The 19,309-nt window shown below is 38.3% G+C and overlaps 1 protein-coding gene across 1 annotated transcript; it reads right to left on the bottom strand.

The window, feature by feature from the left end:
* Positions 1-5,453: 5,453 nt before the first annotated feature.
* Positions 5,454-18,286, bottom strand: LOC124615534 (neuralized-like protein 2). Its single transcript, XM_047143498.1, has 2 exons — positions 17,293-18,286; positions 5,454-6,267 (listed from the first exon to the last, which is right to left on the bottom strand). The coding sequence occupies exons 1-2, from the start codon at positions 17,966-17,968 to the stop codon at positions 6,152-6,154; spliced, it is 792 nt and encodes a 263-aa protein (XP_046999454.1). The 5' UTR covers positions 17,969-18,286; the 3' UTR covers positions 5,454-6,151.
* Positions 18,287-19,309: the final 1,023 nt, after the last annotated feature.

Genomic DNA, 19,309 nt, shown 5'->3' with positions numbered 1-19,309 from the left:
TGCACAGAGTCCTGACCTGAATCCTACAGAATACCTTTGGGATGTTTTGGAACACCACTTCGTGCCGGGCCTCACCGACCGACATCGATACCTCTCTTCAGTGCAGCACTCTGTGAAGAATGGGCTGCCATTCCCCAAGAAACCTTCCACCACCTGACTGAACGTGTGCCTGCGAGAGTGAAAGCTGTCACCAGGGCTAAGGGTGGCCAACACCATACTGAATTCCAGCATTACTGATGAAGGGTGCCACAAACTTTTAAGTCATTTTCAGCCAGGTGTCCGGTTACTTTTGATCACATAGTGTATGTATAATCAAGGCCCTTTTGACTTTTAGGTTATATGTAGCTTCCAGTATGAATGTGAGGACATCACTTTTCAACATTAAGGTGCCTGTTGTCCATGCATTTTGGAAGCATGATGTGAACTGTTGAAATAGCTATTTACTTGGTTAACTGCAGGTGTTGCCAGTAGCAAGACGTCAACATAGTTCATATACTAATGCTACTGAGAGCCGGAAGACAATGTTCAATAAGCTTCACTGTTCCAGATGAAAATGGGAAATATCACAGGGTATGCAAATAGACTTTTCTGTAGATTTTTGTAATTACTTCAAAGCAAATTGAAACTTGGCTGAAGAGAGAAAAAAAAAAAGTAAAAACTGTATAATATAAAAATATGAGAGGGGGAGAACCCATTTCAAATTCTTGCCATCAGATAGGGAATAATTTAAAGAACATATTAATTCCATACTGAGGGAGCTAATCGTCATAATAGACTGAAATTGCAGGAATTGTAATTTTAATATCCATTGTCTGTGGAAGGCATTTCTGATCAAATACCTTATTAGCAATGTGACATATAGATTTTACTGCCACGTTTTCTGTAATGATTTTCCTCAACTTTCTTTTCAGAAGTGTCGTGTAGACACTTGCAAAGACTATGACCGCTTCAGTGTAGCCATGAAAAGTAGAGACAAAGCTGAAGCTACTTCAGAAAAATTAAAACTGGAACCATCCCACAGAAAAGATGAAGTAGCATTCAACTCCATGAAAAGTGACAGAATTGCCTCAACAGTGACACATGCACTATACCCATGGACTTAACAGAAATGTTCCAGCTGGCTAAACTGACACGTCCAAATGTGTATTACTCTCAGCAACTTAGTTATACATAAATTTTTATCTGTGAGACATCCACAAATGTTCTGCAACATGTTCAGGGTATCTTTTTTTACTGTAACATCATCAGATTGTTAATTATTGTAAACAAATTGGTTTTAATTTTTTCAGCGTTAAACACTTTTAATCTTTTAAATGCTGTACCTTTTAATTTCTCTGGTTCACAGCTATCAATTGTTATGCTTCGGATTTTCTGCTATTAGATGCAGATTTTGGCATATTTTATGCGGCTCAGGCTTTGGCTTATGTCATTTTGCTTTCCGTGTCTGTTGCTTTGTTGCACTTCTTCAGTTATTAGTCACGCTGCTTTTTCCTGTTTGCTTGTTAAGGCGAACATCTCTCATACTGGACTTTCAGTTATTGCCTGTATTTCTTCTGTGTTTTGTTGGGAATTCACATGTACATGTACTTTAGTTCCTCTTCATACAGTGTTATCCCATTCAACAAATTTAACACGAATACAGCCTGCAGCGTTACTGCTCAGTTCTCTTGCTGTAGCCACACAGATCACACAGGTGCTCTGTATCAGCGTTTTGTAAGTGTTGGCCTCTAATGTTACTGATGTTTTCTCATGGTTTGCCATATCATGTTTGTAGCTGATTTGCTTTTTGCAGCACATGGTCGTTATTTACTTTAACTTTGATCTAGCATGTGACTTCCATTTTGTGGACGGCATGCTTTTCTGGTGGTAATTTTGGGAAAAAGAGGGATATTTCCAGGCCACGCCTGACAGTTGCGATATTTTACAGTTACAATTTAGGTTGTTGTTACGTTGGTCCACCTCTGATAAATGTTTGCCTGTTAGGAGCTTGGATATGGTCAAAGACATTCTACTTTTGATGGGTAGGCTATTTTTTCAGTAATTTCATCTGGTTTCCTAAATTTAATTTTTTTATTGTTTACAAGAATAGGGTACAACTACAGTTTTACTTTAGATTTCAGTTACACTTGATGATGGGGCTAAGACCCCTAAACCATGGTAGTGCATAGCGACACACTATTGTGTAAGATTTTGGTCAGTAAAAACATTTTACAGTTATGGCAGATTTACTTAGTTTACATGACTTTGGCAGTCACGTTTCTTATACTGGAGATGAGATTAAGTGTGATGGGCATGAGGACGAGTCCTCTCAAGGTGGAAACCAGATAGCATCTTGTCTGCTTAAAGTTCTTAATGACCCTGATATTCCTCTAACAAACAAAAAATAACTGTGTGTCTGAAGCACTAATTGTTGTCGGCAAATAAAAAGAAACTGGATGATGTTATTCCTCCACATGTTTCAGGTCAGTACAGGAGTGTTTAAAAGAATCAGTTACAAGTTTTTAATATTGTGAACAGTTTCTCTTCTTCCATCAGAATTTTGATCAAGAAGTCCTGGAAAAACTCAAACTGCCAAGTTCAAGATGAGGTTATCTCAGTTATCACAAGTTCAAGGCCTATGTGGCCTTTTAAAACTGTAGAAATGAGAGGATAGTTTTTGACTTCGATAAAGCATATGCAAGTGTTATCGACACTGAAAAGTTGAGAATATCAGAATCTCATGAAATGCAAGAAAGCATTCAGTGAACTGGAATGTAAGGTTTTGAAGAAAGGTCGTAGTATATATGACAAGCTATCCACTGAAAATATAATGTATGTGGCTAGATAAAAAATCTACTCACCAAATGCCGGCAGGAGAACACACATGTAACAATTATTGTGTATACAAGCTTTCGGAGCCAGTGGCTCCTTCTTCTGGGAGAAGGGTGGAAGGGGAAGAAAGAAGGGTGCAGGAAAAGGACTGGCGAGGTTTAGGAAAATGGGTAGAGTTCAGAAAAGTCACCCAGAACCCCAGATCATGGGAGACTTACTGGATGCGATTAGAAGGAAAGACTGACTTTTTGGTACTGCACTGGGCAAGATATTGCTAAATCTATCCACTGAGTTAGATTTGCTAAATAAGGAGCAAGGAATCATAACTTTAGAAAAAAATCTCTTGATAAAGGGAACAACTGGTTTTATCTTGATTTGTGTGGAAAACAAGTGTCATATTTTGTTTTACAGACTCCTTGTTTTATTGCTTTCAGTATCACAAAATATCCTTTTTTGTGAATTTTTTTAAAACATATCCTTGCACATTTTCTTCAGTTTACATTAAGAATTTAATACATAACGACAGTATGTGCTTGTGTGTGTGTGTGTGTGTGTGTGTGTGTGTGTGTGTGTGTGTGTGTGTGTGTGTCTTGTGTCTGTATATGTGTGGATGGATATGTGTGTGTGTGCGCGCGCGCGAGTGTATACCCGTCCTTTTTTCCCCCTAAGGTAAGTCTTTCCGCTCCCGGGATTGGAATGACTCCTTACCCTCTCCCTTAAAACCCAAATCCTTTCGTCTTTCCCTCTCCTTCCCTCTTTCCTGACGAAGCAACCGTTGGTTGCGAAAGCTAGTATTTTGTGTGTATGTTTGTGTTTGTTTGTGTGTCTATCGACGTGCCAGCACTTTCGTTTGGTAAGTCACATCATATATCCCACATCCTTTCGTCTTTCCCTCTCCTTCCCTCTTTCCTGATGAAGCAACCATGGGTTGCGAAAGCTTGAATTTTGTGTGTGTGTTTGTGTTTGTTAGTGTCTCTGTCAACATACCAACGCTTTCGTTTGGTAAGTTACATCATCTTTGTTTTTAGATATACTTTTCCCACGTGGAATGTTTCCCTCTTATTATGGCACATATCCCTTTTCTATTTTCAAGGACAATTTTACAAAATAATAATTCTATCCACTAATTCTAAGAAACTATCTTAGTGCATTTATAGTGTGCTTTAGTATGTAACTCATTACAGAGTTTTGACAACATAGATCTTCTTCTGTGGTATTTACTATGTTTTGCATAAATAAATAAAAACCAGTGTTATGGCACTTAACCTCCTTTAGAACGTCCACTCTACATTTGTTGCCTATCAAATTTTCCATAGTGCAGAAGTACATATGTATTCAGATTTACTTATATGTGTGCATTCTTAACAACAAAAGAAAGGGCTCTAGTAGAATACAAGATGATCAACACTGGCTGCAGAACTATAGGAAATACTTTTGAATGTTATATTCCCTAATTAAAAGGTACTGGGAGCTAGATATGTGAAATAGCAAAACTATCACTGTGAGCTGAAAACACACAATCAAAAACAATGTCACGTCAACATAAACGGTCATAATGATGCAGATTTATCTAGAATAACCTGTAAGGAAAACTTATGTTTATTTTTTTTACAATTACATAAAGAATAGCAAGACAGGGAACATTTCTTTCTTGCTTACTATTACAATGAATTGTCTTTTATTAAAGATGATTTAGTGCTTATGTTCTTGTCTGTGTATACCATGTTATTATTCAGTCTTTTTGGGTTAAGTTAGTGGTCCTTCTTAAGAGAAAAGCAACACTAAATTTGAGTTGGCTGAAAATTTATTTCCAACACATTTGAGGCAGAAAAGCATGGCCCAAAAATTACAGCCAAATGTGAAATAAATGTCTGTGTGATCAAATAGTTAACATAAGTGAATACAATGTCACATGTGTTTTATTCACAGAAAAAAAATCTATAAAATCAATAAATGAAAGGAAAAATTGCAGTTTCATAACTCGGTATACTGTACAGACCACAGGTTATTAATTGAACTGTAAAAGTGACAGTTATCATTTTTTTAAGAAAAAATATATATAAATTTAGGAATCTGTACATTACATCTCTATCCGTAGCATGGAAATGCCCAAATGCAACACCCAAAATGACATATGTGAGATACTTGTAGAGAAGGAGCAGGAAAATAATGTACATCCTACACTATTGAAAATATGGAAGGGGCTTAAAGTCAATTCATCATATCCAAAACGAAAGCCCAAGTTTTGGCACATCCACCCATCATTTGATGGTAATGTCTTAAGACAAAATATCACACATTTTTGTTTCTTAGCTTTAGCCACTTCTGTTAAATTACAAACTGCCAACCTAAGAATTTTCATTTATCAGGACACAGTTGATAACAAAATAGTATGAAAAGATGCAGATCCAGTTTTAAGAGAAGAATGTGTCCCATTTAGTAACAGTGTGCAAAAAATGTTGTTTCACAGTGCAAACATGACAGCAACATTAAAGAAGAAGGAAAAACATCTCAAGATCAAATATAAATAACATAAATTGGTAGGTCATAGGTAATGAAATCTGTAAGTCAGACAGTAGTTAACTTACTGTTAATAAGGAAGTTTATTATGTCTATTTAAACTGAGTTTTTAACAAACTTAGTGGTGATGGCGTCGAGGCAAAATATTATATTCAGTTATACAGTACTGTTTGAAATGTATTTTGGTAGAATGTGTCTGTCACCAAGCGGCAGTGGATGATTAGTAACATATCCAGTCTCCCTTATTTAAATGAAGATGCTTTCATGTAACTAATCTACCTGTTACCAGCAATTTTTTCCTTAACCACATATTCTGAATTTACATGACAGACGGACGTATCTGGAACAAAATATTGCCTGGCAAAAGAACTTCCTTTCGTATCACTTCAACAATACACACCTCAGACTTCCATGTGAGAAGTCCTGTGTGTCAATATATGATATTCAGAGTGAGTTTTGAATTTACAGTTCACTATGATTATGTAAGCGTATTTACTTGTAACTGCAGACTCGTTAAGTGTAAGCGTTACTTTACGTCCTCACAATGCCTCTACCAATATACCAGCATCATGATGGTTCACACAGTTCAAAATGCAATACGGTTGCTACTTTTGAGAAATGAATCATGAGTGACTTTATTTCATTACTCAGTGACCTCATTTTCTTAAATAAAAATGACTATCACTTCATATCAAGAGTGGATATTATTACACAGGTAATGGATAGATGCACAAGAAAATCTGCTTCTGACTATCATCCACTATATGTAAAACATCACGTCTCCCTCTCGGATACAATTCATACTTGCATATTCCTTTTATCATGACTTATACAACAAATATTCCTTTAGTGTCTTTGGTAGTGGTAAAGATGCCACTGATGCCTTCTTGATGTACTGTAATATGGCATCGCGACATGCATTCTGCAGTGTAGACACTGAAAATGATCAAACAATGCCATATTCTTAATTAACTGAAACATTATAAAGAATCTATTTGTATTGCAGTAAAGTACAAGGCAAAGTGAACACATACACAGTATTCCTTTTTGCTATCATTTTGTCACTCACATCACTAACATTTATTGCTACCTTTTGGGTAGCCCACACCTATCACCAATCTAAATGAAATTTTGCATGTATGATTCTTAAAGAATAAAACTAAGCTGTGCAAAATCTGACCTCAAGATACAAAAAGAATACATAGTTTAAGAAGTTTATCAGCAGAGAGCTGAAAAGCTTTGTGATAGTTCTACGTCAGTTATGGCTAAATTCAAGACAGCTTAAAACTGAGACCATAGAGCGTTTGGCCTAAACACAGTTAAAATTTTAAGGCTGTGTCATTCACAATTTTCAAAGTTGGAGAAAATTCAAATGCAACGATTTTGTGACCGCAATAATTTTTCATCCAACAATGTATACTAAATAGCTTAAAGGTAGGTTAACTCAACAAAATCAGAGGCCAAAAATGTAACATAATTGCACACAATTCACTTACTGGGATGTTAACTGAGCCACATAATGCGGTTAACTGAACATCTGTCATTAACTCGTATACATTCAGAAAAAATAAACAACACAGCCAACGACTGCACTCTATGGAATACAGTATAACGACATACAAACAGTAAACTATAGAATCACAATAGCCAACAAAAGGAGAATAAAGAGCTAACATAAACTGAAGTCACCAAACCACAAAAAGAGAGATAACATACTTGTGTATTAAGCAAATCTTAATTGAAATGGATTAAGTAATTTTCACACATCACCAGCCTCTTGAAAAAAAAAAATTTTTTTTATGTGTTAGCATAAATTTTATTGTTGCAGTCGTACATGTGTAAAATGTCACTTAAGCTCCAACTTTTAGAACTTGCAAATCCTTAACAATATATTGTTTGCAAGTTGTAGAATCTTTGGCACCTACTTAAACAATCATGTAATTTCCTGAGAAATACACCATACTTTCTCCATCTGAAGAGGCTCACTGCTGAAGATGTCATCATAGGTAACAATTCCTCCAGACTTGCAAATCAAATAGCTTTCCCTTTAAGTTTTTGTTCCTTTCGATTTTACACCACTTGCCTATACATCTACTAGATTTCATTATTTTATTTTCTTGTATTAGTCTAGCTTCTTCTTCAAGACTGTTTTTGATGAAGGTGTATATCAGAATCATTAATTTAGTTTCTTCTTGGAAGAGGGTCTTTGTGCTGAGACCAAATATCTTCTTAAAATAATGTCTCAGTTCTTTTTCCATTTATCTTGACTTCTTCAAAAGGCTGACGAATGTTGAGATTTGCAATTATGATCTTGTCAGAAACATCAACAGTGGAAGTAGGTGACACATCAATTCTTTCATTAATTCAGTCATCAAAATTCGAGTGGCTGAAGTGAAGTTCGATGGCAGACAGTCATCAGATCCAAAGATAACTATGTTCAGTTGTTCAATACCATATGACCTAAAACTGCTGCATATATTTCAGTTAGTGAAAGCAAGGGGAAAACCCTATGTCAACTAACACCACACGTTGTGACTGATACCTCTGTGCTTGCCTCAAGGTCACAAAGGCTGTATTATTGAATTTATTGAAACAAGCAAAGCTCTCAAATCAGGAGGATGTAGCTTATGGGCCATGTAAGGTGGCCGAGTCAGCAAAATAATACCACTGTCTTTTGTATATGATACTGCTGCTATGCTTGTGTGGCTCCCACAATTGTCCAGCATCATTTGCAGGCCTTTCATGTTTGCAAAGTGTTATAAAAATGATAAAAATAATTCACCGTTCATACAACTTGAAACTGTGTGTCCACACCTAGAGTCAGATGGGACACTGTGCAGAATGTGACCTTTCAAGCATACCTTAGGAAACCCAAGAAATATGGGCACTGGATTAATTATCACAACCACAGTAACAAGTGAATTCTCATCAGATGTAGCTTGTCCACCTGCTCTGCAGCCAATTGTGGCTGCAGCACAGTGATTGCTGCTTTCTCATCCAAAGTGTTTATGTCTTATGGTTCAAACGCATATTTCTTTAGGGAAAACCACATAGTTGAATAACACTTTTACATTCACCTCTGTAACGCTACTGGTGCTTGACACACTTTTCTGTTCTTATATACTTTATGAAAGATTTTTTGTTTTATGAATGCTCTGAGCAATTCTAGTCTCTTTCCCAGTTGTAGGGTACAGATTTTCCATTTCCCTTAGAAAATTTATAAGCCATAATTCTTGTAGTTAATCCACAATGAATATTGTTTGCAGAAGTAATATGGTCAGAAACTACTTTTCTTCAACTTTTGTGAAAATTATTAAGTGTTCATTTGATGGGCCAAAATTGACATTGTCAATACCTAGAAAAAAAGCCTTTTCCGTGTATTGTTTAAGGGCTGACTTAGTAGTGCATATGCTTCTTTCCTATTTCTGCAAAGAAACTTTTTCATAGATATGTTGACCAACTGTGTGTTTCAGCAGTTCTGGAAGATAATCTCGATGACTGGTGGTTTATTTTATTCTCGGCATTATGAGCCCTGTAATTCATGGTAAGCTTTATTACAATGGTTTATAATGCTTCTATTCATATATAGCAATGAGAATAAGAGTAGGTACATTGCATATTTTTTGTGAGGTAAATTGAACCACTGACCAGTTAGCCCCAAAACACATTGTCCACTTAACCCTGTGCGCAATAGTGAAACATATTTAGCGACAGCAAAATCTAAACCAAAAGAACATTTGAAAACGAGGTAGCTAACAAAACCTTTAAAAGCCTGTTAACTCGACAATAGTTAATGACATGGCAGTTACCCATTTTAATTGGTAAAATATCATATGAGGTGATGAAGGGTTGTTAAGATAACTAATTTTTTTTTTACTTTTTCATTTTTAGTAGAATGGTTCAGTTAACACCCATGGGCAGTTAATCTCACTTTAGCTACTCTTCAGTAGTGCTGTACAGAAGTTACTTGTAATCAATTTTACTGAAATGTAGCTCAGTTATTTGTGAATATTCTAGATGTTATTATGTATAAACATGCCATCAGAAATTTTCAATTCAAATTTGTGCATGCATACCTTGATGTTATATTGGTAAATATTATCACCTCTTATTCTTTATTTTTCCACCAGAAAGAGCAAGTTTTTTGAAAAAAAAAAAAAAAAAAAATGTTTTGTTGGTTCTGAAGCTCCCCTAGATAATATTAAAAAAAACAATGAGTTTGAAAATAGATCATTTGCCACGAAGTAGTCTAGTAGTTCCTCCACCTTACTGTTTTAGAATCTGTTCCACTTAGATGCTTATGTACAACATTTGCCCAAAAAGTCCTGAGACTTATTTTATTCCTGGTGTACACACACGGTGGCAGCTTGAACCAAGAAACTGTAAACAATGGATGTGTTTTCGACCAGTTGAGAGTAGGCAGCAGTGTACATGCGGCAATATTGTGTCAATATTCAGAAGCTGTGAGGACGGGTCGTGAGCCGTGCTTGGGTAGCCCAGATGGTAGAGCACTTGCCCGCGAAAGGCAAAGGTCCAAAGTTCGAGTTTAAGTCTGCCACACAGTTTTAATATGCCAGTAAATTTCAGTGTTTCAATATTGTTGTGTTATATCACGACGGAACAACACCAATAAATCTACTTATCAAGATGTTCTCCAGAATGTTTTGAAGAACTTCTTGTTATCAATACGAACCTGCAGCATATGAACATACGAAGCATTAACCCCTCCCCCCCCCCCCCCCACCTTTTTTTTAAAAATCCAGTCTCAAAACATTTCAAGACTGATGAGGAGGGAGGGAGGGTTCAAAAACAAAATAAGGGGTCAGTATTCTGACTATGCCAAGAGAAAAACAAACAAAGTTTTGTCTGATACTGTAAAACGTAGGGCACCAAATTTTTATTATTATTTTGACTGAATTCAAATTCAAAAGCAAAACTGACTCCTGGTAAGCAATTTCAGAGGGATTTTTACTGCTAAGTACAGTCCTGAAATTTGGTTCTCCAATGATTTCTCTAGAATGGTATGTTACTGTAAGGTCATTCAGAGCACTCTCCATCTGTTCATCAGAATGCTAAAGTAATGGGTTGCTATTAGCACTGACCAAAGAAATTTGCAGTTTTAATGGCTCTGGCAGTGCAGCACAGAATCTGAAGACAGCATGTTTCTGTGGTGCAACAGCTGTCAAGGAAAAAAATGCCTCTGTCATACCACACCAATATGTACAAAGATGTTGACACAGAACAAGAAGATGACAATAATGATGAGTAAAAATATGGCTTCTCACAGACTTTGCATTACTTCAAAAAACTACCTGTTGAAGATTTCATACTAAAATTGTCTATAAAAATCTCCAACTTGACAATTCACCATTTTGAAACTACCTTTGCCTTTCGTGGGCAAGTGCTCTACCACCTGAGCTACCCAAGCACGACTCATGCCCTGCCCTCACAGCTTTACTTCTGCCAATACCTAGTCTCCTAGCCTGTGGTTAAGTCATGTCACTGCAATATCCTTTCTCTCTGGAGTGCTAGTTCTGCAAGGTTCGCAGGAGAGCTTCTGTAAAGTTTGGAAAGTAGGAGAAGAGGTACTGGCAGAAGTAAAGTTGTGAGAACAGGGTGTGAGTCATGCTTGGGTAGCTCAGATGGTAGAGCACTTGTCCGTGAAAGGCAAAGGTCCAGAGTTTGAGTCTTGGTCCGGCACACAGTTTTAATCTGCCAGGAAGTTTCATATCAGCGCACACTCCGCTGCAGAGCGAAAATCTCATTCTGGAAACATCCCCCAGGCTGTGGCTAACGAGGGGACCTTCTGGGAGGTGCATCGAGTTATGAGCTCCCACTTCGCCTTCTTATAGAGTGGGTAGGTACCTATCACACCCTAAAATTGTAGGTGCCAATGCAGCCACTTTTTTGAAATATTGCCTGTTAAAGTGCGGGCAGTTCTTTATATAAAGAAAAGTTTCACTACTGTGGCAAGTGAGCGAGTAGCCGAGTGGCAAGCGAGCTAGACTCCCGTCCAGGCGACCCTGGTTCGAGACCAATCTATGCTACTTTTGTTCCCTTTTTTTTCTTTTCAAATGCATGTTTTAATTTATAATTAATCATCAACATTCTGTAAGGAATTGATTAAAAAGAATTACATGCCTCTATAAATCAAAATTACAAACTGAATGTCACATTTTGTTTTAAACTTTTGCGTATTTTTATTTTAACAGAAAATTAACCGTAATGCAATTTCTTGAAATATTTTATTACTGTTCAATTTGTTTCCATTGTATTTTTAATTTTGTTCCGCTGAGGTAGGAAATATTAAAAAAACAAATGAGGGATTAAAAATGGAAAGTTTATCGATATTTCCTATATTCTGACGAGTACATTCCGACGGATGATACTTTTTGTAAAAACAATCAAAACATTTGTACTTTTGACACCACAAACACTGTACAAATGCACATTCATTTTCGCCACAATCGCATTTGTATTTTCTCAAGTCCACAGGAAACGCCACTGCATTAACGTTATGGAATACTTCTTTTTGCGATGGATCTAGCGTCGCGAAAACAAAAGTAGCATAGATGGGTCTCGAACCAGGGTCACCTGGACGGGAGTCTTGCTCGCTTGCCACTTGGCTACTCGCTCAATTGCCACAACAGTGAAACTTTTCTGTATATAAAGAGCTGCCAAAACTTTAACAGGCAATATTTCAAAAACAAGGCCGCATTAGCACCTACAATTTTAGGGTGTGATAGGTGCCTACCCACACTATAAGCAGGCAAAGTCAGAGCTCATAACTCGATGCACCTCCCTCGTAAGCCATGCCTCCGCAATATCCTTTCTTTCAGGAGTGCTAGTTCTGCAAGGTTCGCAGGAGAGCTTCTGTAAAGTTTGGAAAGTAAGAGACGAGGTACTGGCAGAAGTAAAGCTGTGAGGACGGGGTGTGAGTCGTGCTTGGGTAGCTCAGATGGTAGAGCACTTGCCCGCGAAAGGAAAAGTTCCCGAGTTCGAGTCTTGGACCGGCACACAGTTTTAATCTGCCAGGAAGTTTCATATCAGCATAGATTCTGCTACAGAGTGAAAATCTCATTCTGGATTCACCATTCCATTTCAAAAAAATCGGACACAATACCTTAAAATAAAGACACACACTAACAAGAAATTATCTGAACGGGACAGATATCAGTAGATATGATGCTCATTTACAACCAAAGAAATGATTAAATTTCAGAAAATTTCAATGATTTTTGCAATACAGGCAGTTAGAGATCGAACAAGTCAGTAATGTGTTGTTTCACCTCTGACCTTATGCAAGCAGTTATTCAGCTTGGCATTGAATGATAAGGTTGTTGGATGTACTCCTCAAATTCTGTACAACTGGTGTGTTAGATCGTCAAAATCCTGAGATGGTTCAAGGAGCCTACCCATAATACTCCGAACATTCTCAACGGAGATAAGATCCATTTGCCGAGACAGCATTTGGCAAGCACGTAGACACGTATTAGTCACTCTCGCTGTGTGAGGGCGGGCATTATCTTTCCACAAGGGCAACAAAACAGGCCATAGAATATCATTGATGTACCGCTGTGCTGTAACGGAGCCATGGATGACAACCAAAGGGACCCTGCTATGAGAAGTAATAGCACCCCTGACCATCATCCCTGATGGGTAGGCTTATTGTGGGCAACAGTGAAGTTGGTATCCCGCTGCTGTCCGGTGCATCTGTGGACTCGTTTTGAACCTAGAATTTGACTGTAATAGAACTGTCTTCAGTGATGAGTCCTGCTTTGAACTGAGCCCCGATGACCATGCACTACTGCTTGCCTTTTATCTAGCCAAACCCTACCTTGGCTAGCAAGGTCACTGTATCTCTCCCTGAGCAAGACCTTCCAACAAGCTTGGGATTTTGTCAATCTAACAAGCCAATTGGATACAATTTGGCACATATCATTCAGAAGGCCAACCAGCAACGCTATCAATCAATGCCAAGCTCAGTTACTGCTTGAATAAGCACCAGAGGTGGACCAATATGTTATTGATTTGCTCAATTTGTGAAGCTCTTTCTCTCGAATAATTCAACCAATTGGGTCGACCGAAGCGTCCAATCCCACCCGTCAGATTTGACCCGTGACGTAAGGCTGTCGTGTGTGACGTCACAACGCCGCGGAATTTAGTTTGTGAGAGTGGTCTGTTTGTAGGTGTCATTTTGATGTGATCGGTGGTGATCTCTGCTGGTGTGTTACGTGATGTTTTCGGTTCAGTTTGCGTGTGTGGCGTGTTTATAGGTGGCGTATTGTTGCGGCCAGTGGTTCTCTCTGGTGGTGTGTTTATGGGTAGTGTGTTACGTGGCGTATAGGGTTCATTTGCATGATAGCATTGCACGTGTGTGGTATTGCGACTGTGCTTTCAGCGGAATATTTTTTAGTGAGTTAACGATTTTAGTTTTGTTATTTCGACATTATTGTAGTTTTCTTCTGTTTGTCGCGTGTGCATTTTGGTAAATTGCTTTTTTATGTCTTTGGTAGGTATGGATATAACTGACAAGGTCAACAGTTTTCGGTTGTCGGCGATAATGGGAGACAGTGCGTTGTCTATAAATGAAATTTCTTCAACTATTCGTATTTTTGAATGAAGTCGTGAAGTGTTCAGTATGTCGTGAAGAAATAAGGCTTACTAAAGTTCTGGCATCTCGGACCAGGGACGGCTGTATGTGGAGATGTCGTAAGGATAACAGGTCAAGGGAAGTGTTAGATTCCAATTTTGTTGGTTTGTTGTGTTTTTTGAGGTAGTCATGATTGTGGATGTGGTTGTAGTTTTGGGTTTTATGATCTGGTATTGGTAGTTTCTTTTGACCTATATAGGTCAAGAGAAGTATTCGATCCTAATGCGTGGTTGTGGCTGCGGTTGTTCCGGTATCGGGTGTTGCTGTTGAGCTATATAGGTGAAGGGAAATGTTCGATTCCAATTTGTGAGATCAGGAGCTGCTGTTGAACTATATAGGTCAAGGGAAGTGTTATTTGTGGGATCGGGAGCTGCTGTTGAGCTATATAGATCAAGGGAAGTGTCCGATTTCACAGGATATTGTGTTTAGTGGAATTTGGGGAGTTTTGTGTTGTCAGTTTTTTTCATCGTTTTGTGTGGTTTGGTATGGTGGTGTGTGTAAATTTGTTTATATTTACTTTGTCCCCACCCAAAAACCCCCAATTTCCCACGCTTGTCCCATTAGTTTCATTAGGTTTTTTGTGGAACATGTGTGTGTGGGTTTTTCAATGTATTTTCGTGTTTGTGGTCATGTTTACGTAATGACGTCATAGGCGCCATATTGGAGTCATAGTGTATGCTCGTTTCTGCCATATTTGTGACGCCATGGGTCAAGGCAGACGGGTGGAATTGGACGCTTCTGTATTTCCCAATCAATTTTTCTGAATCATTTGTTTGTCTGTACATTCACATCATCTACCAATTTCTGTCTCATTCGGATAAATCCTTTGCAGTGCACCACTTTTTCTTTTCTTTTTTGTCTTAGAGCGTATTCTGCAGAAAATTATTTGTTTGTTGTTCAGGTTTACATCCACGATTTTTATTGCAAAAACTGTCAAGTTACTGTACATCGTATAATTATTTATGTGGCTGAAAATGAACAAATACAGTGCAAAAGCATGTTCATTAAGTGAGAACCTAAGGCTTGACACAGCAGATGTTCACGGTTTTTGCTGCAAAATTGGGGAACTTCCTGAGACAGAAAGCAATTTTCATAAAATTTTATAATTTAGTGATGGATCTCTTTACCATCCATTCGTGCCACCATCACCAAGATTCTGGTATAAAAGTTCTATAAAACTTCTTTGGCACCAACAATGGCAACTCTACAAGTGAGAGGATTCATGGAATGTCAAATGACTGGTTGCAGTGTCCAAAAGAAACATAATTCTAACACTGTTTGATTTGTACAATACATTTTTTGTCACAAAAAATGACAAATATCAAATTCATTTTTGTTGACGCAGCTCAGATACAAACCTCTCAGATAAAAGGAAGTCTTTCTTCCGTATCACCAATTTCTTTCAACTGACTTGCAAAGGATTCATCTTGATTGAGATTCAGAAGACTTGCTGTCACTCACTGTCAAAATTTCAGACTGAGTAGATGATCAGCCAGAATTTGTAACTTCTAGTTTTCAGCCAGATGTGTATGCTCTCTACATTTACAACAGCTGGTGGCTTAGTACCATTTGTGAATTTTCACTACAAGGACACGATACTCTTGATTACTTTCACACATCCTAGTGACCCACCTCATTTGTTCTACTGGCCACTCATGGCTCAATGGCCAGACAGTGGTCACATGCATGTAATTGTGCTTGAGTGAATGTGTGTTTACTGTTTCAGAGGAAGTCCTTTTGGCCAAAAGCTCAAGTACTCTTTTTGTTGTGCCTGTCTGCGGCTCAATGTCTCCTTTATATGACAAGTAGCAGTCTATCCTTTTCATAATATTGTCCAACTAAGAACCAGTGTACCAACTCTCAGGGAAGTAGCTTACCCATTCGAAGAAAGACAACCAAAAACTTTTATGTTCTCTTCACAAAATGTAGACAGCCTTGATTTAACACTTCGACTAATACAAGCATAGTGACTGATATTTCACCACTAGGCCATACCACAGCATCAGGCTCTGCTGTGGCAGCTAGTCAACTCACGGCGTCTGGCATACGGCTCTGCTGGGAGAGGCGGCATTCTCATTGCAGTCAATGTGTTTTGGGACTCCAGAATGGCATGCACAGAATATCGAGAGCTAAAAATTTGTGGAATTACTTACATAAAATGTATAGGCGTCATGAGACCATGTATGAACAGAATTTAAGGTTGTTAAGTGTGAATTATTCCTAAAAAATGGTTCAAATGGCTCTGAGCACTATGGGACTTAACATCTTAGGTCATCAGTCCCCTAGAACTTAGAGCTACTTAAACCTAACTAACCTAAGGACATCACACAACACCCAGCCATCACGAGGCAGAGAAAATCCCTGACCCCGCCGGGAATCGAACCCGGGAACCCGGGCGTGGGAAGCAAGAACGCTACCGCACGACCACGAGATGCGGGCAATTATTCCTAAAACTGGATCACCTGATGCAGAGTGATCCAAATACTACCTGGAAATATTTTTATACCACCAATTTAACAATGACATTTGCATAAGAAACCTAAAAATATTTGGAAAGTAGTTAAATTCTTTAATCTGCCAATGACATATAACTTTTGCGGGCAGCTCCTCTACCAACTGAGTTGAGCTTTACTTCTGCCAGTACCTCATCTCCTACCTTGCAAACTGCACAGAGGTCATCCAACAAAACTTGAGACAAGCTCTCCTGGAAAAATGGTTATTGCAGAGACATGGCACAGCCATAGCCTGGAGGATTGTTTCCACGATAAATTTTTACTAAGCAGCAGAGAGTGTGGCAATACAAAATTTCCTGGCAGTTTAAAATTGTGTGCCAGACTGGGACTGAAACCCAGGGTCCTTTCTTCCTGGAATGCCATCCTGCAAGTTATGCAGGAGAACTTCTGTGAAGTTTAGGAGGTAGGAGATAAGGTACTGGTGGAAGTCGAGCTCTGAGGACGGGTCGTGAGTTGTGCTCGGGTAGCTCAGTTGCCACAGCACTTACCCACAAAAGGCAAAGATCCTGGGTTTGAGCCCTCTTCCGCCATGCAGTTTTATACTGCCACGAAGTTTTATAACAATGTTTCTTATAGGCTACACAAAAAAAGCTTTGCTTTCTGTGTTACGGTTCTTTACATACAAATATTGTTATGCTTAAATCAGTCACATTATTTAGCATTAGTTACACAACAGGTGTCACTTCAGCACTGAAGAGAGAGAGAGAGAGAGAGAGAGACTATAATAGAAATGTACATGTAAGAATTTACATTTGACAAGGAAGAGATAGGTAAATATTATCACTGCTGTCTTACCTCCATATAACTGTACAATCCTAACTTGCTTTGTTGTGCCATAAACATCGATAACAGCATGTAAGGGTCCTTCTTTGTATGGTATGTCTATTGTGCATGGCCCTTGATCTTCTCCATTAATGATGAAATGCATTTCAGCATAATTACTCTCTCTTCCTAATCCTTGCGTAGGTACATAAACGACACCAATTCTGCTGCCAACATCTGTGGGCAATACCTGGTGGTCAGCACTTGGTGGTGAAGAACGAAATAAGCTGCGAGGAATGCAACCTCTTGACGTTCGTATACTATGTTCATCACCCAACACATTATGTCTTTCATAACTCGGCATGGAGCCGTCTGGCATTACGCTGTACTCATAAATACTATTATGAGACTTTGTAATAGCAAAAATCCAAGAAGTTCCCATGTTGGCTAAATCAGGCAGCGCATACTGCGGCAGACCACCCACAGCAGCAGCAGCAGTCTGTGGATCAAGCTGAGTAAGCCCTAGTCGCATATGACCACTCCAGCCGCGTTCGTTCTTCTCTATCTCTAAAAGGAAGATTTCCCCAGGTAGAAGAGGCTTTTCACTAAAGGCAAGTGCATTGGCAAAACTTGCTTTGCGATAGGCCACGGTGTTGTCATCGAATAAAACAATATTTCCACCATGGTACGGGTGAAACCTAGTAATCATTTTACTTCCTCCCGTACGCAACTGAAGTAAAACTACACCAGAACATCAGACAGATTTTGCATCACATAAAAATTCAACTATGCATAAATGACGTTACTGCCTCCTCTACACCAAGATGAACCACACGCAGCATTATATGATAGTGGCCGGTACGTTGCGGAGTACAAAAAAAAAAAAAAAAAAAAAAAAAAAAAACCAACACAATACTGTCGAATCCTTTCCGTGTGGTTTTGAACTAGAGAATATATCTTTGTAGATACATTTACTTCTCGTAGATTAATACGAACTTTAAACAAAAATACACTGCTACTGTTTGAATACACTAACTTTCTGATATCAAATACGTCACGAAGATATTTCTGCGCTGAACAATTACAACTACCATATCTACGATTTAAACTGTTTGGAAATACCACGGCCACCTGTATTTGGGCGTGTCAACAAATGTTGACTGTGGTGTCAATAACAACTTGGACATGACACTGTTGTAGAACTATTGAGTTTACCAGAGTGTAGCACTAATTTTAAATAATTATTTTTTTGTTTTTACCATGGGAAAGCAGCAATTTTGAATCATTTTTGATGTAATTTTAGTTTCTTTCGATAAAATAACACACGTAAAGTTAAAAGCTATTAGGTGGTTTTTATTTAAATGAACGGCGTAACACAACAACTGAACAAGAATGCCTGTTTTACTCTTTGATGCTACAGCACTTAACGCAAGTCAAACAGAGAATCATTAAAATTGCAATCTTAAAACCCCTCCTAATTTAATGAGTTTACATTTAACGCTAACAAAAATTAAAATAAACCCAATAAGCTCCTCAAAGCAATGACTCTAGGGGCTGGTAAGCCTTTGGTAAAAATATCTGTAATCTGGTCCTCCGATTTTACAAGCACGGTCGTGATGATCCTGCGGTGAACCTGACACACAAAATTATATTTAACATTGACGTGTCTCAACCGTCACAGGACTGATTACCCTCAAATATATGAATTGGTAGCTGGAGTCGAATTTGAATATCGCCCAGCAAATATTTCACCCAACTGCAGCTGTCGCCAGAGCTACATATTCTGCCTCTGTAGAAGACAAAGCAACACTAGTCCGTTTCTTTGTTGCCTAACAGGCGGTGTTTCTAAAACATTTTAAAATATAACCAGAGGTAGAACATGCGTCATCTTTTCTATTCGAGTTTGCATCAGCATAGGCCAGAAGAACTTCTTGATTCCCCTTTCGATAATGTAATCTCATATTGACGGTTCCTTTGATATATCTCAAAACTCTTTTTAAGCTTTTCCAGAGTTGTTCGGATGGATTGTTTTGGTATCTGCTCAATAAGT

The sequence above is a fragment of the Schistocerca americana genome, chromosome 5 (assembly GCF_021461395.2).
Source record: "Schistocerca americana isolate TAMUIC-IGC-003095 chromosome 5, iqSchAmer2.1, whole genome shotgun sequence".
In the NCBI taxonomy this organism is placed as follows: Eukaryota; Metazoa; Arthropoda; class Insecta; order Orthoptera; family Acrididae; genus Schistocerca; species Schistocerca americana.
The sequence above is the reverse complement of the archived record's forward strand: the minus strand, read 5'-3'. Positions and strand labels throughout refer to the sequence as shown.

Bases quoted from the DNA above. Each gene is read 5' to 3' on its own strand.
- LOC124615534 (XM_047143498.1), bottom strand. From the start codon at position 17,968: ATGATTACTAGGTTTCACCCGTACCATGGTGGAAATATTGTTTTATTC. The intron at 6,268-17,292 runs GTAAGACAGCAG...GATCATTTTCAG, and splicing joins GATTGTACAGTTATATGGAG to TGTCTACACTGCAGAATGCA.